Source organism: Ascaphus truei, chromosome 22, assembly GCF_040206685.1.
Source record: "Ascaphus truei isolate aAscTru1 chromosome 22, aAscTru1.hap1, whole genome shotgun sequence".
Classification (NCBI taxonomy): domain Eukaryota; kingdom Metazoa; phylum Chordata; class Amphibia; order Anura; family Ascaphidae; genus Ascaphus; species Ascaphus truei.
Window position 1 is genome coordinate 234,649 of NC_134504.1, and position 27,793 is coordinate 262,441.

The 27,793-nt window shown below is 50.6% G+C and overlaps 1 protein-coding gene across 1 annotated transcript; it reads left to right on the top strand.

Moving 5' to 3' along the window:
* The first annotated feature begins 1,170 nt into the window (after positions 1-1,170).
* On the top strand, positions 1,171-26,423 carry WFIKKN2 (WAP, follistatin/kazal, immunoglobulin, kunitz and netrin domain containing 2). The gene is made up of 2 exons (XM_075579585.1): positions 1,171-1,554; positions 24,241-26,423. The coding sequence occupies exons 1-2, from the start codon at positions 1,354-1,356 to the stop codon at positions 25,741-25,743; spliced, it is 1,704 nt and encodes a 567-aa protein (XP_075435700.1). The 5' UTR covers positions 1,171-1,353; the 3' UTR covers positions 25,744-26,423.
* Positions 26,424-27,793: the final 1,370 nt, after the last annotated feature.

A 27,793-nucleotide genomic window follows, 5' to 3' on the forward strand; every position in this document is an offset into this window, starting at 1 on the left:
CAGGGTTTTGCCGTAACCACGACCAACCCCCGCTAGCTCAGTTCCAAAGCTGAAGGCTAAGTGGACAAGTCACAGTAGCAAGCTGGGGGATAATACTTGTTATTCATCTGTGCGTTTACACTTCTACGCGTTTCGTTAGTCAAACTAACTTCAGCAGAAATAGGAATGTGATGTCAGTGTGCTGCAAGTGGCGCCGTGGAGTCAGAGCTCACACTGTGGGACTCGCCCAGAGCTGGTACTTTATTGGGGTGGCATTGATTCGTTCTGTAATGCTGAACTGGTACAGAGTTTGCCGCCTTAAAGGGACAGAATGCTTGTGAATCTTCAAGCAAGCAGACGTGTTCCTGGAGTGAGTGCCACACCAGAGCCCTGTTCAGCCTGTTTAAAGAACCTTTTGCAGTGACTGGAACAGGAGAACCGTAGGATTAGCGGACGCTCACCAGATGTATTTGATCCATCATCAGAGCGGTAACATGTACCCCGAACATGCCCTGACCAACTGATTTGCCCTTTCTGTACGTGCATATTATACCACTTTAATATTTATAATTATATCTGTACTATTTTACACTATGAGAGGTTGTGCGCTGGCTGTTTTTCTTCACATGTGAAAATGTTTTATACCTAATTTATGATCAGTGAGTGCCTATCGGCTACGTTATGGCTTTTATGAACCAGCTTAGACAATGAAACGGTTAGTGTATCTCTATCCTAATACAGTTTATTCATTATGTTCTTCCACATGCTAGTACGGTTCAACAAAGAATAATGGGCTTTTGTTTAATAAGGTAGCACAGGAATTTATTAAGCTTTTCTGGATTTCCTTTTTTTAAGCCCTATTATTTATAAAATATATATTAAAAACAGAACAATCACATCTGAAGTATATCTGCCTTTAAGTATTCCAAATGGTAACCTTCCCGTAATTGTTTGACCTGCATCGGTTTTGAAAAATCACACAACCTAACTTAATATAATTTTGAAAGCAATTATTCATTAAAATATGAGCTTTAAACTAATGTAAGACTCAATGGGTAATCAAGTATCATGACACATTGAACCCTTTAAGCTCTTTCCAGCATTTTTTTCTAAAGTCACAGCCTAAACCCAGGACAAGAAAGTGTTTGTCACATAAATCATGATTTTCTGATTTGATTAATGAAGTGATGGAATAATTAGTACAGCAAGTATTAGTTCAGTCCTTAAAATAAAAGGTTATTTTTTTTTATAAGTCCATTAATCCATTGCAGTTTTGAGCAGACTGTATACAGTAGTTGACAGTCTTCCGAAGTTTCAGAAGCAACCATATTCAAACTTTTTAAAAGCCAAGGGGTTATTCAAAGAAGATTTGAAATGTGGTGGATATTTTTTTATCGATGGATGTGGATCTTAGCTGGAAAAACCATCGTACTTTTCTTACTTAATGTACCTTTACAAAGTGAAACGTTGCCTCAGATACGGTACTCTCATGCTGGTATTTGTCCCAATGATATGAACCCAAACCTGTGGGTGGATGCACAAAGTACCTGCAAGAGAGAATGTCAAGCTGACCAGGTGAGAGTTGGACTTTATTCATTTCTCTAAAGCTCTATCATCAGTTAATAAAAAGTACACAAGAAAAACAGATCTTTGGGGGTAATTTATCAAAGTCTGCTGGCTGCAAAAACTAGAGCGCAACTGGTGAAAAAATACTGCACTGGATCTACCAAGGAAGAAAAAGCCCATTGGTTTCCATGTCAATTTTTTTTCTTGATAAATCTGGTGCGGTTTAGTTTTTTGCCTTCATTTTGGATCCCGAAGACTGATAAATAAATGATATTGATGTTTCTAAAGCTCTAGCATACATGAAAAAGAGACTTGTAATAGAGGTTAGGTCTTTGCATTCTATTACATTTACAGGCAGTCTTCGGGTATCCGACACAATGCGTTACTTAAAATGGCGTTGGATAGCGAAACGTCTCAAAGCACGTTTTCCCATAGGAACACTGTTTAAATGAAAGGTTCTGTTCCTGAAGGCATTTTTAACACTAAAATACACCAAATATTTTAAGCAGGCAATAAGATATGCAGCACACATATAAATTATATAGTGTATATACTGTAATATATATACAATATAATATATAATATATTATAAAGTATAATATAATATATGTTATATACACATAAACAACTTTGCAAAGCGTCGTAAGAGCGTTGGATAAGCGGTTTTGGCGTTGTAAAATTGAACATAGGTATGCATTGCACAGCGTTGGATAAGCCATTCGTTGTAAAACGAAGCGTTGAACTCAACTCTCTTTCTGGTTCATTAAAAAGTATCACAACCTCCAGTACAACAATGTGACACTTCCCCAGGATGGCTACTAGAACTTAGGCTACATCTCTTTAAAGATGCACAAATTGAAGTTCTGTTTAAACTCATTATGTTTGATTGTGTCTTTTTTGTTTTTCTATACTACCCTGAAAGAAAAGGATTTTATTTTATTTTTGGGGAAGGAACAAAAAGAACTGACTATTACTTATGGAAATAATGAGTTTGATACCTAATTATAAAATTCTTATGGATTAAATACTTTTTTTTGTTCCCCATATATTCTGCTTTATTTAAAAAAAATAGTGATTGCATGATTAAGGAAATTGTTTCTAATTTATCTTCAATACTATTAAATAGTTGTAATATATAGTATTGCCCATGTGTATCGAGAAAAAAGTGGTGCAATTTTTGGGGCATAAACTTTGCTGCAGATGTTACATAGTATATGAGATTAAAAAAATAAATATGTCCATCAAGTTCAACCTACGCTAAATTTAGATTACAGATACTTAACCTATATATATATATATATATATATATATATATATATATATATATATATATATACACACATACACATACACACACACACAAGAAGGAAAAGGGTACAGTATAGAGGGGAAAAGGGTGGGAAAAGGGTGGGAAAAACAAAGACGAGGGGATTGGAAAAGGATAGTTGAAAATGAAAAGAATAGAAGAAAAACAAAACAGTAAATCATGAATAGTTAAAATAAAAATGTATTTTAACTATTCATGATTTACTGTTTTGTTTTTCTTTTCTTTTACCTTCTTTTTTCTTTTTCTTTTCAACTATACTTTTCCAATGCCCTCGTCTTTGTTTCCCTCTATACCTATTTCCTTCTTGTGTCTACATCATCTCCACACACACTATCTTTCCCCCTTTCCCCCTCGGTTCCCCTTTTCTCTCTTCCCCCCCACCTTGTCCAACCTGCTACCACTTTCCTTTCCAACCCCCCACCATTCCCCCCCCCCCTTTTTTCCCTTTTTGGTCAGGTATTTTTTGGAGGGTAACATCTGGTCCGTTATTTCTAAAATATCCCTTTTCCTGTTTTAGTCCATAATTCTTGGTCCTCTCTTATTAGCGCCATATGTGGTGGCATTTTTTTAACAATTATATTGCAAACATGCAATGTCATGCATGTTCAACTCTTACATATAATTGTTTTATTTCTTCATTTTCTGCTGTGTATTTTCATGAAATGAATTCTAATTGCAATTATGTTTTTCATGTTATGTAAGAGTTACAGGCAATTCTAATTTATGTATTTTATAATTATAATATTTCACTCCCACATAAATACATTGGGTTTGTGTTGTTCTCTTGTTTACTGTATTATATAGTTCTAGAGGTTATTGTTGTTCTTAATATGTTTATACAATTTATGAGGTTTTTTTTCTGTTTGTACTGCTTTGGATTGGTCGCGCATTAAATCTAAGTAAGTACAGCTGATCGTAATTATCCAATATAGGCTTTTAAATGCTCACGGTCAGCTTTATAATCGGACCCTGACGAAGTCACGTGCAGTGACGAAACGTATAGGGAAATGCATGCTGGGATGTATGATGTCACCCCATCACCACGAGTGATCTGTGTATCGAGACACTGCTACTTTCTAACCGCAACTGTGGCTAAACAGGACATGAACTAATAGTATTTGTTCCAAGTACTATCCATTGCCTTCTTGTTATTCTGGAGGAGTTCATATCAAGGACATTTGTTCCTAGACTGGTTGTGAGGTTACATGGTGATTCCTGGCGGAGGCACAAGTTGTTACAGATGAGTATCATCTCTCATGAGATTGACTGACTCTACCTGCTTTTGTTCTAGCTACACTTGTGTGTGTGCTTTTTAAAACTACTATTAATGAGAATAAATTCTGTACAGAATGACGCTATATGGCATGCGCCTCTCTTTCTTTTTCTAATATATATATATCTACTATATATTTGTGAAAGTGTTCTATGTGTCCGTGTCTGTATGTGTCTCCCTGTGTCCCTCCCTGTGTCCCTAGCGGCAATCTCATTGGCTCCCTTGGCCCGCCCCCGCACACCTCTCATTGGCCGGACACACACATACACTCACACAGAGATACACACACACGGAGACACACACTGGCAGGACACTGAGACACACACAAAGATACACACACACTGAGACACACACAGATATACACACACACACACACACACACACACTGAGATACACAGACAGGACACACATATACAGACAGGACACACACACACACACACACACACACACACACCCTCTGTCCGCCCCCCCCCCATCACGTGTGCCGCCCTGCACCGGCTCCAGACGGAGGGGTAGCGCGGCCCTCCTACCCCAGCCGCTCCCTTACCTCCCCGGCGCTACCTCCCCCTCAGGTAAGTCACACCCCTGCCAGTAACTCTCCTATTTCAGGCGCGAGGCTGCAGGCCCACACAGGCCCACACAGGGCGCTTCCTGCCGCCGCCTGCACGCCTCACTCAGCCGGGCGGCACATCGGGCACATCGGGGGACCACTCAGCTGGGCGGTACATCGGGCACATCGGGGGACCACATCGGGGGACCTCCGCTCTCCCCCCCTCCTCCGCTCTCCCCCCCTCCTCCCCTCTCCCCCCCTCCTCCCCTCCGCTCTCCCCCCCCTCCACCCCTCCGCTCTCCCCCCCCTCCTCCCCTCTGCTCTCCCCCCCTCCTCCCCTCCGCTCTCCCCCCCTCCTCCCCTCCGCTCTCCCCCCCTCCTCCCCTCCGCTCTCCCCCCCCTCCTCTCCTCCGCTCTCCCCCCCCTCCTCCCCTCCGCTCTCCCCCCCCTCCTCCCCTCCGCTCTCCCCCCGCCCTCCCGTCCGCTCTCCCGTCCGCCCTCCCGTCCGCCCTCCCGTCCGCTCTCCCCCTCCTAGCGGGAAATTTAACTCACGGGCAACGCCGGGTCTCTCAGCTAGTATATATATATATAATAAAAAAATAAGTTCATTCTCTTGTTTAGCCCCTGCCCTGTCTCACCTTTGATTTGGTAAAATCAGAGGAAGATTCACCTGTTCCTCCAAGAATGTCGTGTACCTCATCATGTGCATGAAATGCCCAGGGGGCTGCTACTACATAGGTGAGACAGGGCAGGGGCTAAACAAGAGAATGAACCTGCACCGCCACAGCATCACACGCGGAACAAGAGACAGTCCTGTTGGCGAACATTTCTCTGACTCTGGCCATAAGATGAACGATCTGAGGGTTGCCATACTCAAAGGTAATCTTAAAACACCGAAAGAGAGACGGTTGCATGAATACAAATTTATGCAACTGTTCGGGACACTTTGCAGTGGCCTAAACAGAGATCGAAATTTTATGAGTCATTACTGACACAAGTGAACTCTCTTCCCATGAGCGCTACAGGCCATGTCTGTACATACTGTGCTATATGTCTGCACACACAGCTGTCTCTCACACATACTAATACTCCTTGTTTTTCCATCCCTATACACCAATAGGGACCACAAAGTATCCACACACACTTTTAGTTGTGCTACTAACTCTCACATTTCCACACCCACCCACACCATTTATATCCACTCCCACTCCACACACACCTTTTGTAAAGCACTGTATATACTGTGGGCTCTCCATTCATTTTTATTCACACTGATACACATACACACTCTTTCTTCACTTGCTTTCAGTAACCTTTTGACACCTCCAGCCATAAAACACATCCACACCGGGGGAAGGACCAGCACAGATAACATTCCAATAGACACTGTTTATAGTATAGCTTTTGCTTGCTTCATTCATTGTAACATCGCCGGAAGAAGAGATCAGTGTATCTCGAAAGCTCGCACAAATAAAAGCATTTCGTTAGCCACAGAACGGTATCATCTATTTATTTTTTGATTATTGAAGCTCGGCTAAGACGGTACTGATACCACTACATATATATATATATGTATGTATGTATGTATGTATGTATGTATGTATGTATGTATGTATATATATATATAAACAATTTTGCCAGGTATAACGCTGGCAAGAAGAGACAGCATACCGGCATATGTTTTAATACATAATTTTGGATTAGAAAGTGTGGTGTGCTGTCTCTTCTTGCCAGCGTTATACCTGGCAAAATTGTTCTATTGGATATCTATGGGATAAGCATCTGTCTATATAACACAGATTTACTTATTTATTTATTTATAAAATATTTTACCAGGAAGTAATACATTGAGAGTTACCTCTCGTTTTCAAGTATGTCCTGGGTGGTGTGTGCATTGCTGAACTTACTTGTGTGTGTGTATCTACTATATATTTCTGAAAGTGTCCTATGTGTCCGTGTCTGTATGTGTCTCCCTGTGTCCCTCCCTGTGTCCCTAGCGGCAATCTCATTGGCTCCTTTGGCCCACCCCCGCACACCTCTCATTGGCCGGACACACACATACACTCACACAGAGATACACACACACGGAGACACACACAGATATACACACACACACACTGAGATACACAGACAGGACACACATATACAGACAGGACACACACACACACCCTCTGTCCGCCCCCCCCCCCCCATCACGTGCGCCGCCCTGCACCGGCTCCAGACGGAGGGGAAGCACGGCCCTCCTACCCCAGCCGCTCCCTTACCTCCCCGGCGCTACCTCCCCCTCAGGTAAGTCACACCCCTGCCAGTAACTCTCCTATTTCAGGTGCGAGGCTGCAGGCCCACACAGGCCCACACAGGGCGCTTCCTGCCGCCTGCACGCCTCACTCAGCCGGGCGGCACATCGGGGGACCAAGCGGGCGCCGGGGGGGGGAGCGCGAGTCACAGGGAACGGGGGGGGGGGGGGCGAGCCGCGAATCACAGGGAACAGGGGGGGCGGGCGAGTCACGGGGAACGAGGGAGCGCCACCCGCCGAACCAGCGGGGGGACGGACGCCCGGAGGGGGGGGGGGCATGCACATACATAAATTATGACAATACATATGCCCACTGCTCTCCACCCCCCTCCCCCACTCCCCTTTCCCCCCCTCCCCTACTCCCCTTCCCCCCCCTCCCCCACTCCCTTTTCCCCCCGCCCTCCGCTCCCTTTTCCCCCCGCCCTCCGCTCCCTTTTCCCCCCGCCCTCCGCTCCCTTTTCCCCCCGCCCTCCGCTCCCTTTTCCCCCCGCCCTCCGCTCCCTTTTCCCCCCGCCCTCCGCTCCCTTTTCCCCCCGCCCTCCGCTCCCTTTTCCCCCGCCCTCCGCTCCCTTTTCCCCCCGCCCTCCGCTCCCCTTTTCCCCCCGCACTCCGCTCCCCTTTTCCCCCGCACTCCGCTCCCCTTTCCCCCCCGCACTTCGCTCCCCTTTCCCCCCCCCCTCCGCTCCCCTTTCCCCCCCCCCCTCCGCTCCCCTTTCCCCCCCCTCCGCTCCCCTTTACCCCCCCTCCGCTCCCCTTTCCCCCCCTCTGCTCCCCTTTCCCCCCCCCCGCTCCCCTTTCCTCCCCCTCTGCTCCACTTTCCTCCCCCCCTCCACTCCCCTTTCCTCCCCCCCTCCACCCCCCTTTACCTCCTCCCTCCACTCCCCTTTCACTCCTCCCTCCACTCCCCTTTCCTCCCCCCCTCCGCTCCCCTTTCCCCCCGCACTCTGCTCCCCTTTCCCCCCCCTCCGCTCCCCTTTCCCCCCCCTCCGCTCCCCTTTCCCCCCCCTCCGCTCCCCTTTCCCCCCCTCCGCTCCCCTTTCCCCCCCCCTCCGCTCCCCTTTCCCCCCCTCCGCTCCCCTTTCCTCCCCCCTCCGCTCCCCTTTCCTCCCCCCCTCCACTCCCCTTTCCTCCCCCCCTCCACTCCCCTTTCCTCCCCCCTCCGCCCCCCTTTACCTCCTCCCTCCACTCCCCTTTCCTCCCCCCCTCCCATCCCCTTTCCTCCCCCCCTCCAACCCCCCCTCCCACCCCCTTCCCCCTCCCACCACCTTACCCCCTTCCCCCCTCCCAACCCCTTCCCCCCCTTCCACCCCCTCCTCCACCCCTTCCCACCACCCTTCGCCTTCCTGCCCGCCTTCCCGCCTACCCACCCCTTCTTTCCCGCCTCTGCTTTCGCGCCCACCCGCCTCTGCCTTTCACCCACCCTTACTCCGCCCGCCTCTGCCTTTCACCCGCCGCCTCACAGCCGCTGCACGCACTCAACAGACACCCGCCACACTCGACACATACCTGCCGCCACACACACCTGCTGCCTCCCGCCCCTACGCACCGACATCACTGACCCACCGTCTCACAACCTAGCAGGACCCCCACTCACAGACAGCACTCACAACCCATGCGCCACCTGCCGCCTCACACCCTAGCAGGACACATGCCTCACATTTTTACATCTGTTATGTCACCAAAATATACATTGTACTGTGGTGTGTTTACAATAAACCATTTTTAAACAACATCGTATTACATTTTAGTCCATCTTTCTTTTCAACATTATTATCCAACCTTTACAACAAATAGTCATCTATTGTTCCACAATTTATAAATAATCTACTATATATTTGTGAAAGCACTGTATGTTTGTCTGCATGGCCTAGCGGCAATCTCATTGGTCCCTTGGGCCGCCCGCCCCCGCACACCTCTCATTGGCCTCACACACTCACACCACCCCCTTGGCCCGCCCCCCACACCTCTCATTGGCCTGAGGCGGAGTGACGGGCCAAAGGTCCAAAAAAACACACACACCTCTCTGTCCTCTCCCCTCCCCCATCACACTCACCTCCCCCCTCCCTGGTGCTCCACTCACCTCCGCTCACCTCCCTCCCGTTCCACTCACCTCCCTCCCGCTCCACTCCCTCCCGCTCCACTTACCTCCCTCCCCGGCGGGGGCACACGGGGCCACATAAGAGGCGCCCGGAAGCTGCTCCACTCACCTCCCTCCCGCTCCACTCCCTCCCGCTCCACTCCCTCCCGCTCCACTCACCTCCCGCTCCACTCCCTCCCGCTCCACTCACATCCCTCCTGCTCCACTCACCTCCCGCTCCACTCACCTCCCTCCCACTCCCTCCCACTTCACTTCCTCCCCGGCGGGGTCACACGCGGCCACCTAATAGGCGCCCGGAAGCCGCTCCACTCACCTCCCTCCCGCTCCACTCCCTCCCGCTCCACTCACCTCCCTCCCGCTCCACTCCCTCCCGCTCCACTCACCTCCCTCCCCACTCACCTCCCTCCCGCTCCACTCCCTCCCTGGCGGGGGGACACGCGGCCACCTAAGATGTGCCCGGAAGCCGCTCCACTCCCTCCCGCTCCACTCACCTCCCTCCCGCTCCACTCCCTCCCAATCACCTCCCTCCCGCACTCACCTCCCTCCCGCACTCACCTCCCTCCCCGGCGGGGGGACACGCGGCACCTAAGATGGCGGTGCCCCGAAGGACCCCCTTCCTCCCTCGCGGACTAACTAAGATGGCGGCGCACGGAAGGAGAGGTGACGTGTGTGTGTGTGTGTCTCACTGTGTGTGTGTGTGTGTGTGTGTGTCACTGTGTGTGTGTGTCACTGTGTGTGTGTGTCTCACTGTGTGTGTGTGTGTGTGTGTGTGTGTTTGTCTCTCACTGTGTGTGTGTGTGTGTCACTGTGTGTGTCACTGTGTGTGTGTGTGTGTCACTGTGTGTGTGTCTCTCACTGTGTGTGTGTGTCTCACTGTGTGTGTGTCTCACTGTGTGTGTGTCACTGTGTGTGTGTCTCACTGTGTGTGTGTCTCACTGTGTGTGTGTGTGTGTCTCTCACTGTGTGTGTGTCTCATTGTGTGTGTGTGTGTGTGTGTGTGTGTGTGTCACTGTGTGTGTGTGTGTCTCACTGTGTGTGTGTGTGTGTGTCTCTCTCACTGTGTGTGTGTCTCATTGTGTGTGTGTGTGTGTCACTGTGTGTGTGTGTCTCACTGTGTGTGTGTCTCACTGTGTGTGTGTCACTGTGTGTGTGTGTGTCACTGTGTGTGTGTCTCACTGTGTGTGTGTGTGTGTGTGTGTCTCACTGTGTGTGTGTCTCATTGTGTGTGTGTGTGTCACTGTGTGTGTGCGTGTGTGTCTCACTGTGTGTGTGTCTCACTGTGTGTGTGTGTCACTGTGTGTGTGTGATTCAGGTAGCCACAAGTGTAGAGATGCAGCGCACAGCAAAGAACTGGATCCACGGGACAGCAGCAGTTTGATAAAAAATAAAGTTCTTTATTGAAAAAACATGGTGCAGACAGGCATGGGTGCACTGTGTGTGTCACTGTGTGTGTCACTGTGTGTGTGTGTGACACTGTGTGTGTGTGTCACTGTGTGTCTGTGTCACATGGGGGGGGCAGGAGGGGAGAGAGAGGGGGGAGCTGAGAAACATACAGGGGGAGTGGAGAGGAGAGACCTGGAAATTTTAACCAACCCACCCCCCTCCTGTCCACTCTTCCCACCCTCCTCCTCCCGTCCGCTCCCCCCCCTCCTCCTCCCGTCCGCTCCCCCCCTCCTACTCCCGTCCGCTCCCCCCCCCTCCTCCTCCCGTCCGCTCCCCCCCTCCTCCTCCCGTCCGCTCCCCCCCTGCTCCTCCCATCCGCTCCTACCCCCTCCTCCTCCCGTCCGCTCCCCCCCCTCCTCCTCCTGTCCGCTCCCCCCCTCCTCCTCCCGTCTGCTCCCCCCCCTCCTCCTCCCGTCTGCTCTCCCCCACCCCCTCCTCCTCCCGTCCGCTCTCCCCCCCCCTCCTCCTCCTGTCCGCTCCCCCCCCTCCTCCTCCCGTCTGCTCTCCCCCACCCCCTCCTCCTCCCGTCCGCTCTCCCCCCTCCTCCTCCCATCCGCTCTCCCCCCCTCCTCCCGTCCGCTCTCCCCCCCTCCTCCCGTCCGCTCTCCCCCCTCCTCCTCCGTCCTCTCCCCCCTCCTCCTCCCCTCCGCTCCCCCCCTCCTCCTCCCCTCTCCCCCCCACTCTCCCCCCCCTCCTCCCCTCCACTCTCCCTCCCCCCTCCTCCCCTCTGCTCTCCCCTCCCCTCCTCCCCTCTGCTCTCCCCCCCTCCTCCCCTCCCTCCTCCGCACTCCCCCCTCCTCCCCTCTGCTCTCCCCCCCTCCTCCCCTCCGCTCTCCCCTCCCCTCCGCTCTCCCCCCCCGCTATCCCCCCTCCTCCCCTCTGCTCTCCCCCCCTCCTCCCCTCCGCTCTCCCCCCCTCCTCCGCTCTCCCCCCTCCTCCACTCTCCCCCCCCCTTTTCCGCTCTCCCCCCCTCCTCCGCTCTCCCCCCCCCTCCTCCACTCTCCCCCCCCCTCCTCCCCTCCGCTCTCCCCCCCTCCTCCCCTCCGCTCTCCCCCCCCTCCTCCCCTCCGCTCTCCCCCCCCTCCTCCCCTCCGCTCTCCCCCCTCCTCCCCTCCGCTCTCCCCCCCCTCCTCCCCTCCGCTCTCCGTCCACCCTCCCGTCCGCCCTCCCGTCCACCCTCCCGTCCGCCCTCCCGTCCGCCCTCCCGTCCGCTCTCCCCCTCCTAGCGGGAAATTTAACTCACGGGCAACGCCGGGTCTCTCAGCTAGTATATATATATTTAACGCGTCCCTGACTCCCTTTGCCCCCCCTGCCCCCCCTGCCCTTTGCCCCCCCTGCCCTTTGCCCCCCCTGCCCTCCTGCCCTTTGCCCCCACTGCCCTCCCTCCCCCTGCCCTTTGCCCCCCCTGCCCTCCCTGCCCTTTGCCCCCCCTGCCCTCCCTGCCCTTTGCCCCCCCTGCCCTCCCTCCCCCTGCACTTTGCCCCCTGCCCTCCCTCCCCCTGCCCTTTGCCCCCCTGCCCTCCCTCCCCCTGCCCTTTGCCCCCCTGCCCTCCCTCCCAATGCCCTTTGCCCCCCTGCCCTCCCTCCCAATGCCCTTTGCCCCCCCTGCCCTCCCTCCCAATGCCCTTTGCCCCCCTGCCCTCCCTCCCAATGCCCTTTGCCCCCTGCCCTCCCTCCCTCCCCTTGCCCTCCCTCCCCCTGCCCTTGCCCCCTGCCCTCCCGCCCCCTGCCCTTTGCCCCCTGCCCTCCCTCCCCCTGCCCTCCCTACCCCTGCCCTCCCTCCCTCCCCCTGCCCTCCCTCCTCTGCCCTTTGCCCTCTGCCCTTTTCCCCCCTGCCCTCCCTCCCCCTGCCCCTTTCCCCTTTGCCCCCTGCCCTTTGCCTCCCTGCCCTTTGCCTCCCTGCCCTTTGCCACCCTGCCCTTTGCCCCCCTGCTCTTTGGCCTCTTGCTCCCTGCACTCTTGCCCCCCCTGCCCTCTTACCCCCCTGCCCTCTTGCCCTCCTGACCTTTGCCCCCCTCCCTCTCTGCCCTTTGTCCCCCTGCCCTTTGGACCCCCCCTCTCTGCCCTTTGGACCCCCCCCTCCTTGCCCTTTGGCCCCCCCTCTCCCTGCCCTTTGTCCCCCCCCTCCCTGCCCTTTGGACCCCCCCCATCCCTTTGGACCTCCCCCCCTTCCTGCCCTTTGCCCCCCCCTCCCTGCCCTTTGGCCCCCCCTCCCTGCCCTTTGCCCCCCCCCTGCCCTTTGCCCCCCTCCCCCCTCCCTCCCTGCCCTTTGCCCCCCCCCCTCCCTGCCCTTTGGACCCCCCCCCTCCCTGCCCTTTGGCCCCCCCTCCCTGCCCTTTGGCCCCCCCTCCCTGCCCTTTGCCCCCCCTCCCTGCCCTTTGCCCCCCCGCCCTTCCCTGCCCTTTGCCCCCCCGCCCTTCCCTGCCCTTTGCCCCCCCCACCCTTCCCTGCCCTTTGCCCCCCGCCCTTCCCTGCCCTTTGCCCCCCCGCCCCTCCCTGCCCTTTGCCCCCCCGCCCCTCCCTGCCCTTTGCCCCCCCCCGCCCCTCCCTGCCCTTTTCCCCCCGCCCCTCCCTGCCCTTTGCCCCCCCGCTTCTCCCTGCCCTTTGCCCCCCTGCCCCTCCCTGCCCTTTGCCCCCCACTGCCCCTCCCTGCCCTTTACTCCCCCCTGCCCCTCCCTGCCCTTTGCCCCCCGCCCCTCCCTGCCCTTTGCCCCCCCGCCCCTCCCTGCCCTTTGCCCCCCCGCCCCTCCCTGCCCTTTGCCTCCCTGCCCTTTGCCCCCCGCCCCTCCCTGCCCTTTGCACGCCCCTCCCTGCCCTTTGCCCCCCTGCCCCTTCCTGCCCTTTGCCCCCCTGCCCCTCCCTGCCCTTTGCCCTCCCCGCCCTTCCACGCCCCTTAGCCCCCTCCCGCCCTTTGACGCCCCTCCCCCCCCACCCTTCCATTCCATGCCCCCTGCCCTTCCACGCCCGGGCAACGCCGGGTATATCAGCTAGTATATATATATACACATGGTGTGAAAAATGAATTCTATGGTTTTACATATCAGGACATAATAACAATCATCTGTTCCTTAGCAGGTCTTAAAATTAGGTAAATACAACCTCAGATGAACAACAACACATGACATATTACACCGTGTCATGATTTATTTAACAAAAATAAAGCCAAAATGGAGAAGCCATGTGTGAAAAACTAAGTACATCTTATGATTCAATAGCTTGTAGAACCACCGTTAGCAGCAATAACTTGAAGTAATCATTTTCTGTATGACTTTATCAGTCTCTCACATCGTTGTGGAGGAATTTTGTCCCACTCTTCTTTACAACGTTGCTTCAGTTCATTGAGGTTTGTGTGCATTTATTTATGCACAGCTCTCTTAAGGTCCAGCCACAGCATTTCAATCAGGTTGAGGTCTGGACTTTGACTGGGCCATTGCAACACCTTGATTTCCTTTCTATTTCTGTCATTCTATTGTAGATTTGCTGGTGTGCTTGGGATCATTGCCCTGTTGCATGACCCAATTTCGGCCAAGCTTTAGCTGTCGGACAGATGGCCTCACATTTGACTCTAGAATACTTTGGTATACAGAGGAGTTCATGGTCGACTCAATGCCTGCAAGGTTCCCAGGTCCTGTGGCTGCAAAACAAGCCCAAATCATCACCCCTCCACCAACTTGACAGTTGGTATGAGGTGTTTGTGCTGAGCTGATATGCTGTGTTTGGTTTTTGCCAAACGTGGCGCTGAGCATTATGGACAAACATCTCCACTTTGGTCTCGTCTGTCCAAAGGACATTGTTCCAGAAGTCTTGTGGTTTGTTCAGATCAACTTTGCAAACCTAAGCCGTGCTTCCATGTTCTTTTTAGAGAGAAGAGGCTTTCTCTTGGCAACCCTTCCAAACAAACCATACTTGTTCAGTCTTTTTCTAATTGTACTGTCATGAACTTTAACATTTAACATGCTAACTGAGGCCTGTAGAGCAGGCCTGCACAACTCCAGTCCTCGAGGGCCGCAAACAGGCCAGGTTTTTAGGAAATCCCTACTTCAGCACAGCTGGCTCAATTAGTGGCTCAGTTATGACTGAACCACTAATTGAGCCAGCTGTGCTGATTTAGGGATATCCTGAAAACCTGGCCTGTTTGCGGCCCTCAAGGACTGGAGTTGAGCAGGCATGCTGTAGCGTCTGAGATGTAACTCTTGGGTTTTTTGCAATTTCTCTGAGCATTGCACGGTCTGCCCTTGGGGTGAATTTGCTGGGACGTCCACTCCTGGGAAGATGGCAACTGTCTTGAATGTTTTCCACTTTTGAATAATCTTTTTCATTGTAGAATGATGGTCTTTAAATTGTTTGGAAATGGCCAGTGTTCGACAAACCCAGTCGCCGGGGGTGACCTGAAATTGCCCTCTTGGCGATTGGCCCAAGAAGCGCACGTGCTGCTGTTTAATTTCCCCCGCTCGCGCTGAAGGATGGAAAAAAAAAAAAAAGGAGGCGCGTTCATGTTGCTGCGGGAGATTACCCCGCCACCAACTCCCTGAGCAGCGCTTTCCCTCCCCCCGCCTCTGAGCAGCGCTTTCCCTCCCCCACCTCTCTGAGCAGCGCTTTCCCTCCCCCCGCCTCCCTGAGCAGCGCTTTCCCTCCCCCGCCTCTCTGAGCAGCGCTTTCCCTCCCCCCACCTCCCTGAGCAGCGCTTTCCCTCCCCCCGCCTCCCTGAGCAGCGCTTTCCCTCCCCCACCTCCCTGAGCAGCGCTTTCCCTCCCCCCACCTCTCTGAGCAGCGCTTTCCCTCCCCCCACCTCCCTGAGCAGCGCTTTCCCTCCCCCCACCTCTCTGAGCAGCGCTTTCCCTCCCCCCACCTCCCTGAGCAGCGCTTTCCCTCCCCCCACCTCCCTGAGCAGCGCTTTCCCTCCCCCGCCTCCCTGAGCAGCGCTTTCCCTCCCCCACCTCTCTGAGCAGCGCTTTCCCTCCCCCCGCCTCCCTGAGCAGCGCTTTCCCTCCCCCCACCTCCCTGAGCAGCGCTTTCCCTCCCCCCGCCTCCCTGAGCAGCGCTTTCCCTCCCCCCGCCTCCCTGAGCAGCGCTTTCCCTCCCCCCGCCTCCCTGAGCAGTGCTTTCCCTCCCCCCACCTCCCTGAGCAGCGCTTTCCCTCCCCCCGCCTCCCTGAGCAGCGCTTTCCCTCCCCCCACCTCTCTGAGCAGCGCTTTCCCTCCCCCCACCTCCCTGAGCAGCGCTTTCCCTCCCCCCGCCTCCCTGAGCAGTGCTTTCCCTCCCCCCGCCTCCCTGAGCAGCGCTTTCCCTCCCCCTGCCTCCCTGAGCAGCGCTTTCCCTCCCCCCGCCTCCCTGAGCAGCGCTTTCCCTCCCCCCGCCTCCCCGAGCAGTGCTTTCCCTCCCCCCGCCTCTCTGAGCAGCGCTTTTCCTCCTCCCCTGTCGCGCCCGTCAGTCATGGCAGCCTCCGCTCATGCATCCCTCTTAGAAGCTCCCCCAGTAGCATTGATAGAGCAGCACTCGGGGGGGGGGGGGGAGGGAGGGAGGGGCACTCGCATCACAGGGAGACGCAGATGGAAGTGCTGCTGCCGAGGAGGACAAGGGGAGAGAAGAGAGCCCCGGGCAGGTAATTACAGCGGGGCCCCCGGGGAGATCAAACCCTCAGTACTTCTCATGTGTGACATCCCTTGTCTCCTGTGTGTGTGTGTGTCTGTGTCTGTGTCTGTCTGTGTGTGTGTGTCTTTGAGTGTGTGTGTCTGAGAGTTTGTGTGTATGAGTGAATACATTGAATACACCCACCCACCCAATCACCCACCCTCTGTCACCCTCTCCCTGCCTCTGTCTCTGCCTCTCTCTCTGTCTCTGCCTCTATCTCTGTCACCCACACTCTCTTTCTCTCTGTCACACCCACACTCTCTCTCTGTCACCCTCTCCCTGCCTCTGTCTCTGCCTCTCTCTCTTGTCTCTGCCTCTATCTCTGTCACCCACACTCTCTTTCTCTCTGTCATACCCACACTCTCTCTCTGTCACCCTCACTCTCTCACACTCTGAATCTGGATATCTTAATTACCCTGTATATCTTAACTGCCCTATACCTACACCAAAATAACCTATACTGCTTTCTTCCAGATCTAACTCTCGAGCTTCACACAGGAAACATCGGAATCCCCCCCAACCCAGAAGACAGGTAGGGAACACATCCCCTCCAATGTATGACATTGCGGGAATGAGGGTAGCTGGACATTGAGGGACTGCGGATCAGGTAAGATCCCAGGCGGGATTGCTGCTTTAGATATTGTGAAGCGGGGGCGTCCAGGCACTGGTTAAGGAGTTCAGGAAACTAGTCATTCACAGCTGGCTTTTTTTTCTAGATCCGACACACACACACACACACACACACACACACACACACACACACACACACACACACACACACACACACACACACACACACACACACACACACACACACACACACACACACACACACACACACACACACACACACGTAACAAGGACTAATTGTAGTAACGTATAAATGTAATACAATAAATAAACTGTTATGTCAAAAACAAATGTTGTTGTTACTAGGAATTTATTCAATTTCTTTTTTTAAAAGCAGGGCTGGGGCGGGGCTAAGGGTGGGCTGTGGGCGGGGCTGGGGCAGAGCTAAGTGGCGAGTAGATTTTTTGGTTAGGCATGTAGATTTTTGGGTGATTTGTCGACCACTGAAATGGCCTTATAACCCTTCCCAGATTGATGGGCACCAACAATTGCTTCTCTAAGATCATTACTGATGTCTTTCCTCCTTGGCATTGTGTTAACACACACCTTAATGCTCCAGACCAGCAAACTGCTAAAACTTCGTTTTTTGTAGAGGTGGTCACACTTGCTGATGATCAATTAATCAATGGCATTTGATTAGCAGCACCTGTCTGCTACTTAGCATCTTAATTCCTATGGAAGCAGGAAGGGTGTACTTAGTTTTTCACACATGGCTTTTCCATTTTGGCTTTATTTTTGTTAAATAAATCATGACACGGTGTAATATGTCATGTGTTGTTGTTCATCTGAGGTTGTATTTACCTAATTTTTAGACCTGCTAATTTCACACAACTGTGTGTGTGTATATATATATATATATAAAAAAAAAATTAATAGACAGCGCTCGTGATAGCATACACCTAAATTGCTGCAACTCTGAAACTGATTGACAAAATGCCACACCCAGCACAGATGCCTATAAACAAACTATGTATAGTTATATATAATGTGGTATGAACCGGGATGATGGAGATAAATATAACATGTGTATTGTAAAATAGTGAAAAAATGTGCAATGAAAAAATACAAAAAATGATTACATAAAAATAATAAAAATTAAAAAAAATATAAATCGTCAAAAATTAAATGTTCAAAAAACAATAGTCCAAATGAACAATGTAAATTAAAATGTCCTGTAACTGTAATAAAAAACCTTAAAGGAAAATTGTGGTCCAGGCAGCTTCTTCCTTGGGGTCAACAACCTCCCAAACGATACCTATTAGAAAAAAAGAGAAAGGAAAAGCACCCGATCCATGTGTAAAATCCAATAATAAAGGTTTAATTAACCACGAACAAAGACAAATGCACACTCACACTTTGCCAGTATAATAAAAGCGTTGTATAGGACAAGCCCATGCACCAAACGAATATCAGACTGTAGCAAGTTCCTTCCGTTCCATCTAGCTGTGCGAACCACAAGTCTTCACTGCTGCTGGTGTTACCGTCTCAGCGTCTCTCCGGCAACCCGAATGAGCAGCCTGCAGTTCCTATTCAGCACGGCTCGTCTTGGATGAGATTTCAGGGAACTTCTTTGCTGGTGTCTGTGTTAGGCCTCTGGACTGCTCCACCACCGTAGTTCATTAACCACGTGACCCTACGCGTTTCTTCCGACTCGGCGGATTTCATCAGGGGATGGACTATCATTGTAATGGCTTACTATTTATAATGCCTCAGTCCAATTGAACAATTACAAACCCTAAATGGTTTTGATAATTGATTTAGGTCATCTGTGCTGGATGCTAATATATGGTAACAAGTTAACATTAAGCATATTACTAAAAGAACATCAATAATTAGAGGTAAAAATAATGGACTATATCATATATCACAAATGGCTGTAAGGAAGTATAAGATATACCATACATCAAGTGTAACATTGATCTATTTAACATTGTTAATCATTACTAGACATTAAAACTTAACCTATATGACTGATGCTACTGATCTCATATATATTTGATAGCAAATGAATTAATTGCAATAGATCTATAATACATCAGTATAAACCTATCTAAATAATCATATATCAATGAATCTTCTTCATAACCGTAATAGAAATGCCAAGGATAATAATATTTATGAACAGATTAAATAAATGACTAACTAAAACACAATATTTTATATGGATGTAAATGAAATAAGTTTCAAAGCTTGATGTAATTAATTACACATCATAATACTATGAATAATAAAACAATGTGTGATTTTAGGGAAGAAATGAAATATATTTGAAATTATAATATATGATAAAAATTAATTGTGTATATCAAACTAATTTCCATAAATCAAACAAATTATGATATATATATATATATATATATATCATAATTTGTTTGATTTATGGAAATTAGTTTGATATACACAATTAATTTTTATCATATATTATAATTTCAAATATATTTCATTTCTTCCCTAAAATCACACATTGTTTTATAGTTTTATAGTGAATATATATGAATAAAGTTTGAAGTAAATCTTATATGATAAATGGAATCTTACTATATATATCTGAAAGTGTCCTATGTGTCCGTGTCTGTATGTGTCTCCCTGTGTCCCTCCCTGTGTCCCTAGTGGCAATCTCATTGGACCTTGGGCCAGGCCAATGAGATTGCTCCCATGGGCCGCCCGCCCCCGCACAGCTCTCATTGGCCTGAGCGGAGTGGACGGGCCCAACACACACACACACTCCCTGATGCTCCACTCACCCCCCTCCCCGATACTCCACTCACCTCCCCCCCATGCTCCACTCACCTCCCCCCCTCCCTCCCCGATGCTCCACTCACCTCCCCCCCTCCCTCCCCGATGCTCCACTCACCTCCCCCCCTCCCGATGCTCCACTCACCTCCCCCCTCCCTTCCCGATGTTCCACTCACCTCCCCCCTCCCTCCCCGATGCTCCCACTCACCCTCCCCCCCCTCCCCGATGCTCCACTCACCTCCCCCCGATGCTCCACTCACCTCCCCCCCTCCCTCCCCAATTGCTCCACTCACCTCCCCCCTCCCTCCCTGATGCTCCACTCACCTTCCCCCTCCCTCCCTGATGCTCCACTCACCCCCCCCATGCTCCACTCACCTCCCCCCCTCCCCAATGCTCCACTCACCTTCCCCCCTCCCTCCCCAATGCTCCACTCACCTTCCCCCCCTCCCTCCCCGATGCTCCACTCACCTTCCCCCCCTCCCTCCCTCCCCGATGCTCCAGTCACCTTCCCCCCTCCCTCCTCGATGCTCCACTCACCTTCCACCCCTCCCTCCCCGATGCTCCACTCACCTCCCCCCGATGTTCCACACTCACCTCCCCCCCGATGCTCCACTCACCTCCCCCCCGATGCTCCACTCACCTCCCCCCGATGCTCCACTCACCTCCCCCCGATGCTCCACTCACCTCCCCCCGATGCTCCACTCACCTCCCCCCCGATGCTCCACTCACCTCCCCCCCGATGCTCCACTCACTCCCCCCCGATGCTCCACTCACCTCCCCCCCGATGCTCCACTCACCTCCCCCCACCCGATGCTCCACTCACCTCCCCCCCCCGATGCTCCACTCACCTCCCCCCTCCCCGGTGGGGGGACAGGTAGCTGACACGCGGCACCTAAGATGGCGGCGGCCGGAAGGACCCCCTTCCTCCCTCGCGGAGTAACTAAGATGGCGGTGGACAGAACGAGAGGTGACGTGTGTGTGTGTGTCACTGTGTGTGTGTGGTGTGTGTGTGTGTGTGTCACTGTGGTGTGTGTGTGTGTGTCACTGTGTGTGTGTGTGTGTGTGTGTGTGTGTGTGTGTGTGTGTGTGTGACACTGTGTGTGTGTGTGTGTGTGTGACACTGTGTGTGTGTGTGTGACACTGTGTGTGTGTGTGACACTGTGTGTGTGTGTGTGTGACACTGTGTGTGTGTGTGTGTGACACTGTGTGTGTGTGACACTGTGTGTGTGTGACACTGTGTGAGACACTGTTGTGTGTGTGTGTGTGTGTGACACTGTGTGTGTGTGTGTGTGTGACACTGTGTGTGTGTGGGACACTGTGTGTGTGTGGGACACTGTGTGTGTGTGTGTTTGTGACACTGTGTGTGTGTGTGTATGTGACACTGTGTGGGACACTGTGTGTGTGTCAGGCACTGTAGGGTGGGGACCGGAGCTACGGGGGGGGGGGGGGGGTCAGGAGCGTAGAGAGAGGGGGGAGCCAAGAAACATACAGGGGGAGTGGAGAGGAGGGACCCAGAAATTTTAAGCAACCCACCCCCCCTCCTGTCCACTGGACCCCCCCTCCTGTCCACTGTCCCCCCCCCCTCCTGTCCACAGTCCCCCCCCCTCCTGTTCACTTTCACCCCCTCCTGTCCACTGTCCCCTCCCCCTCCTGTCCACTGTCCACTCCCCCTCCTGTCCACTATCCCCCCCCCTCCTGTCCACTGTCACCCCCCCTCCTGTCCACTGTCACCCCTCTCCTGTCCACTGTCACCCCCCTCCTCTCCACTGTCCCGTCCCCTCCTCCTCCACTGTCCCGTCCCCTCCTCTCCACTGTCCCGTCCCCTCCTGTCCACTGTCCCGTCCCCTCCTGTCCACTGTCCCCGTCCCCTCCTGTCACTGTCCCCGTCCCCTCCTGTCCACTGTCCCCTGTCCCATCCCCTCCTGTCCACTGTCCCCGTCTCCTCCTGTCCACTGTCCCCGTCCCCTCCTGTCCACTGTCCCGTCCCCTCCTGTCCACTGTCCCATCCCCTCCTGTCCACTGTCCCGTCCCCTCCTGTCCACTGTCCCGTCCCCTCCTGTCCACTGTCCCCTCCTGTCCACTGTCCTGTCCCCTCCTGTCCACTGTCTCCCCCCCCTCCTGTCCACTGTCCCCCCCCTCCTGTCCACTGTCTTCCCCCCCTCCTGTCCACTGTCTCCCCCCCCTCCTGTCCACTGTCTCCCCCCCTTCTGTCCACTGTCTCCCCCCCCTCCTGTCCACTGTCTCCCCCCCCCTCCTGTCACCACTGCCCCCCCACCCTCCTGTCCACTGTCCACCCCCCTCCACTGTTCCCCCCCTCCTGTCCACTGTCCCCCCCCCCCTTTTCCCCCTTCCCCCCCTCCCCCCCTTTCCTAGCGGGAAATTTAACTCACGGGCAACGCCGGGTCTCTCAGCTAGTGATTAATAAAACAAGTTTATGCTGGTATTTATTTAATATTGGGATTATATATCCACCAATTTGAGAGAGATCTTGGAATCTTTGTGGACAGAAAATTTATGAACAGAAAGTTTATATATATATATATATACATGTAGAGGTATCAGTACCGTGTTAGCCGAGCTTCAATAATCAAAAATAAATAGATGTTACCGTTCTGTGGCTAACGAAATGCTTTTATTTGTGCGAGCTTTCAGATACACTGATCTCTTCTTCCGGCGATGTTACAATTCATTGTAAGAAGAGATCAGTGTATCTCGAAAGCTCGCACAAATAAAAGCATTTCGTTAGCCAACAGAACGGTAACATCTATTTATTTTTTGATTTTATATATATATATTATATATATATATATATATATATATAAATATATATACACACACTAATTATGTCCCTTCTAATGGACTAGTGTACCGCAAATAAATCATGTGAAAGATAGAAAAGGACAAGGGAAACATAATAATTATCTCCAAAATGGATAATATCTAACCCAAAAATTGGAATGTTTATTTAATAGTTGTATAATGACACAAGAGAAAGGAAAGAAAGAGAGCGAATAAAGAATGGAGACCAAATATAATATATATCAGGGTCTTTCCGTGGTCCCCTCGTTTACCTCAGCTACAGTGGGGACACTTTTCAGGGACACTAGTTTCCCCAATGGAGAGGCTGAGCCTCAGTACTATGTACATTACTCCCCAGAGGGAGTGGAAGAAGGGCTTCGCCGACGCCAACTTGCTAGGTACCCTCCAACTTGGGTAACCTATGATACAATTGGGGCACCCCACTATCAGGCTCAGCAGTGGTCTCTGAGTAAGATACACTCCATCATTGTCATGTTTACTCAAATGTGTAACCTCATGTAGAGTTATGACATGTGGTAATATTGTATATACACGTATGCATTTTAATTGTATATTGTCTGTTAAAGGTTGTATTATGTCATTCCCAAGCGGGGCATTGGGGTTTCACCAGAGGGAGAGTATAGCAGGGTCTTTCCCCAAGTTTCCCGGGGCCCTCGTTTACCTCCGCTACAGCGGGGGACCTTGTTGTCAGTCAGGGAGGTTGCGGTGGCGGCTGGAGAGGAAAGCCGGTCACTGGGAGTTTACGGCCCACTCGACAAGCGGGGGCTGCCATCTTGAATTGCGCGCGCATGCGCAGAGCAGCAGTAGCGACAGCCATTAGGGAAATAGACTCCACATGGGGAACTACAACCCCCAGCAGCTCCAGGGGCTGCAGTCACATGCCATGCAACAGCCAATAGGGCTGCAGCTTCCTCTGCAGGGGGAGATAGATACATTTTTGCGTGCTGAAGTCATGCCTGTCAGAGCTATGACACCAGAAGGGTACGGTGTGCATGTGCAGGGTGTCAGTGACTCTACACTAGGCCAGAGATCCCCTTAGGCCCCAGGTAGGCCCAGACTCACTACAGCTTGGGACAGGCCCATCAGTTAGGGATACTGCCTTGTAGAACCAGCATAGGGACACAGCCGGGACGCGGCTGCATCCTGGCCTACGTTGTTCTGGGACGAGACCAGCAGCTACCTATAAGAGACATTCTTCATGGTGGCACCATCCACACAGGATACCAACCAACGTGGAGGTGGAGGCTATGCTACCATCGCTGGGATCAGTGGATCCGTTTCTTCTTCTGGCCAGACCCGGGTGCAGGAGCACCTGGGCTGGTACTCCAAGTGCTCCAACTTTACACATTAGTGGGGCAGTGCTGTCTCAAACATTTGGGTGGGTTGCTACTTGCGGACACCAGGGTGGTTGGGTGCCCAAGGGCCCCTCAGTACATTGGGAGTATAACCCATCAGGTGTGGACATTGGTTGGAGGACATTGAGGAGGTACGGCCCTGCGAGGCCCGAGTGGTTCTGTGTGATCATTATTATTGCATGTGTTCAGTAAACTTGTTAAATCATAGCAGGGTGTATTTCTTATATGGTCCTGCACGGGGTTATCCCACACTGTTAGGATCCCACGCAGGTGGAGGCACTGTTACTATGTCGGATCAGGTATACATACCCCTGGCTCCCAGCAGCGGAGGTTCAGGCCTCCTGTGAGCCGCAGGTAAGGCACCACACATACCGTAGCCACCATATCTCCCAGGGGGTGGGGGAAAGTGTGCTACATATATGATATATATATAGATAGATAGATAGATAGATAGATAGATAGATAGATAGATAGATAGATAGATAGAGAATGATTTTGACTTTAATGTCTAACAATGATTTGTTTTTGTTTGTTAGGGATGTGAAACCTATGAAAAATGTTGCCCTAACGTCTGTGGAACAAGGAGTTGTGTGGCTGCTAGATACATGGATGTCAAAGGAAAAAAAGGTCCAGTGGGTATGCCAAAGGAGGCTACCTGTGATCTCTTCATGTGTACACAGCAAGGTTCTGAATGTGACATTTGGGATGGACAACCCATATGTAAATGCAAAGATAGATGTGAGAAGGAACCCAGTTTTACTTGTGCATCTGATGGACTTACCTATTATAACAAGTGCTTTATGGATGCTGAAGCTTGCACTAAGGGGATTATGCTAGCTGTAGTTACTTGCAAATATCACTTGACCTGGCCTAACACAAGTCCTATTCCTTCAGAGACAACAGCTAACCCTACCATGGCTCCTCATGAAACTACTATAATAAATGTAATACCACCCACATTAGTTAACAACCCCATTTACAAGTCAGTCCATGTAGGGGAAACGGTAAGCTTTCTTTGCGAAGTAACAGGAAAACCCAAACCAGACATAACTTGGGAAAAACAGGTAAATGGAAAGGAAAATTTTATTATGCGCCCAAATCATGTTGTAGGGAACATTGTGGTTACCAATATTGCCCAATTAGTGATCTATAATACACAATTGCAAGATGCAGGAATATACACATGCACTGCCAAAAATGCAGGGGGGTTGATCAAGGTAAACTTCCCTTTATCTGTTAAAGAGGTACCAGCAAAAGAAACTCACAACAAAACAATTTTTCCAACAGACGAGTGCTTGAAATCACCAGACAGCGAAGATTGTGGGGAAGAACAAATGAGATGGTATTTTGACGCAAAGAAAAATAATTGCTTCATATTTATCTATGGAAACTGTAATAGTAATTTAAACCACTTTGAAACATATGAGTCATGCATGTTAACATGCATGAATGGACCTGTCAACATTTGTAATTCTCCAGCTCTACAGGGTCCATGCAAAGCATATGAACCAAGATGGGCATACAACAAACTGATGAATCAATGCCAGTCTTTCATTTATGGGGGATGTGGTGGAAATGAAAACAATTTTGAAAGTAAGGAAATCTGTGAAGATATGTGTCCCTTCCCCAAGAATCAAAAGTGCAAAGTCTGCAAACCTCGACAAAAGTTGGTAACAAGTTTCTGTAGAAGTGATTTTGTCATTCTTGGTCGCATAACTGAATTGACACAAGACCCGGACTCTGGACATGCTCTAGTCTCCTTTGAAGAAATTCTGAAAGATGAAAAAATGGGACTTAACTTTTTAGGAAAAGAGCCTCTTGAGATAACACTTCTTAATATGGACTGGAGTTGTCCATGTCCCAACATAACTTCAATAAACGGTCAACTAATCATTATGGGTGATGTTCACAATGGCATGGCCATATTACAGCCCCATAGCTTTGTCGGTTTATCAAGTGTCCGACGCATAAGAAAGCTTCGTGAAGTCATTCACAATAAAACATGTGATCTTCTCAAAGAAATTTTAGGGCAGCCATAACATTTACTTATTGAGATGATGTAACATGTAAATTACTAAACATAACTCCTATCTTTACATGTAAATGGTATTATTCACAGATTACAAACATTTAGAATTTAAGGACTTGTTAAGACATTGAAAACATTTGGTATTTAGCATTTAACTAAAATATGCAAGTCAACAATACAGAAGCTTCCATTTTTATACTAACATAGTCTGCAAATTACACGTACAAATACAGATGTATAAATATTTATTTATCCACAACAAGCTAAGATTATCTCACAGGTACCTGAGTGACAAATTACAGTAGAGTGTAAGAAATAAACATTACGGGATAAATATTAAGGTCTGTGATGGATCCTTGTACCAGAATAATCGGTTCTCCACGACACTCACAAATCAAAAAGATGTACAATTTAATTAGAGATGATGCTTTTCTTTATTGCAGACGAAATGGTGTCAGCACTACACTGCTCATGAAGAGCTTGTACTCACTACTAGCTACACATTATCCATGTTTTTATTCTGGATATTACCTGCAAGATTATACACTACTCACACAGACTTTAAAACGCTTCACCTTTTTCATTGTTTATTCTGGATATCACCCACAAAATGCTATTCACCACTAAAAAGCAGCTGAACGTTTTTGCATGACTGTAATCTTGAAAATAAAAATTACAAGAGTTTATAAATTAGTATTAAGCCGGTCCTACAGTAGGTTTAGCCAGAAATACAACCTTAGCTATCTCACTGAACCCCAACGAGCTGTGAGTACAGACCAGATCCTGACTGTGCTGCTATCCTGCTGTTGTAACATGGCCTGCTGATGTCACTCACCTTTCTGACGATGTCTCTGCCTCATCCCATATCTGATAAGTACCTAATCCGCTTGCCTTGTTTGACCTGTCCTGTTGTAAGCCACCTATCCTGTGCCTGACTACTGTACATCTCTGCTCCGTCCCTATTGTTACCTCGCTGTGTTAATAGTTCTGTTGCCAGACATGTGCCTAGTGACCACTTACTACACTCTTTCCTGCTATTGTGATCTTTTTCTTTGCCACCACAGTCTATGTGACTATCCCGGACAAATACCTGGACTGGTTTAATCTGCATTGTTTTTATAGGTACATGTCTCAAAATGAATGATGACAAATCCATCATATTGATTGCATTTTACGCTAAACATCAGCTATAGTGACATTAGTGGGGTGTTGGAGAGATTTTTACTAATGTAAATGTATGAAAAGTCAAACCGCGCTCATGCTTCCTAAAAAGAATCTTGAAATAGATCTGCTCTCCCCTCTTGCTGCTGCTGTGGTATGAAGGCGCCCCTCCTTCACCGATAACCGCCGTGGGAAGACTCCAACGCCGGGCAACAATGCAAAGATAAACACAGAAGCGCACCAAGGGTCAAGGTAATGTAATTCACAAACAAAGTAATAACAATAAAAACTTACATATAAAATGTAGTAAGTCCAGTAGAGGCCAGTACATGGGTTTCAAGTCCAGTCAGATGTTAGGCGCAGGGGATGTGGCTGTTGAGGCTCACAGATCAGTCCCGCGCGCTGGGACCAACTGGCTCTACAAACCACAGACGGCACTTCCGGGTTGTGGCTTCTCGCAGGACCCGTGTTTAGTAGTCCACCACAATCGCCTATACTCTGTATCGTCAGCACACATGCCACATCAAACGAGCCAGATGGAATTGGCTCAAGTCTCTGTGGGGAGGCTGGGGCTATACAGCTGACAGTCTGGATCCCTTAGAGTGCACTGGAAGAACTCCGCGACGCGTTTCACACAATGCAGTGCTTCATCAGGCGATAGTTTAGGACACCTATACGGGAGCCTTTTTTACAGTCACTTCGAATTGGCTACAATAATCAGGTGATATGTGTAATAGTGTAGTTTTCCAATTGAGCGGAGCGCTGTGTAACTCGTGAACATGAAAGAAAAAAATATATAATGGTGCAGATAGTACAACAATAGTGATCTAAAAAATATATAGTCTCTGCAATGGTTGTACTCACAAATGACAATGTCAAAAAAGACGTATCAGAGACCC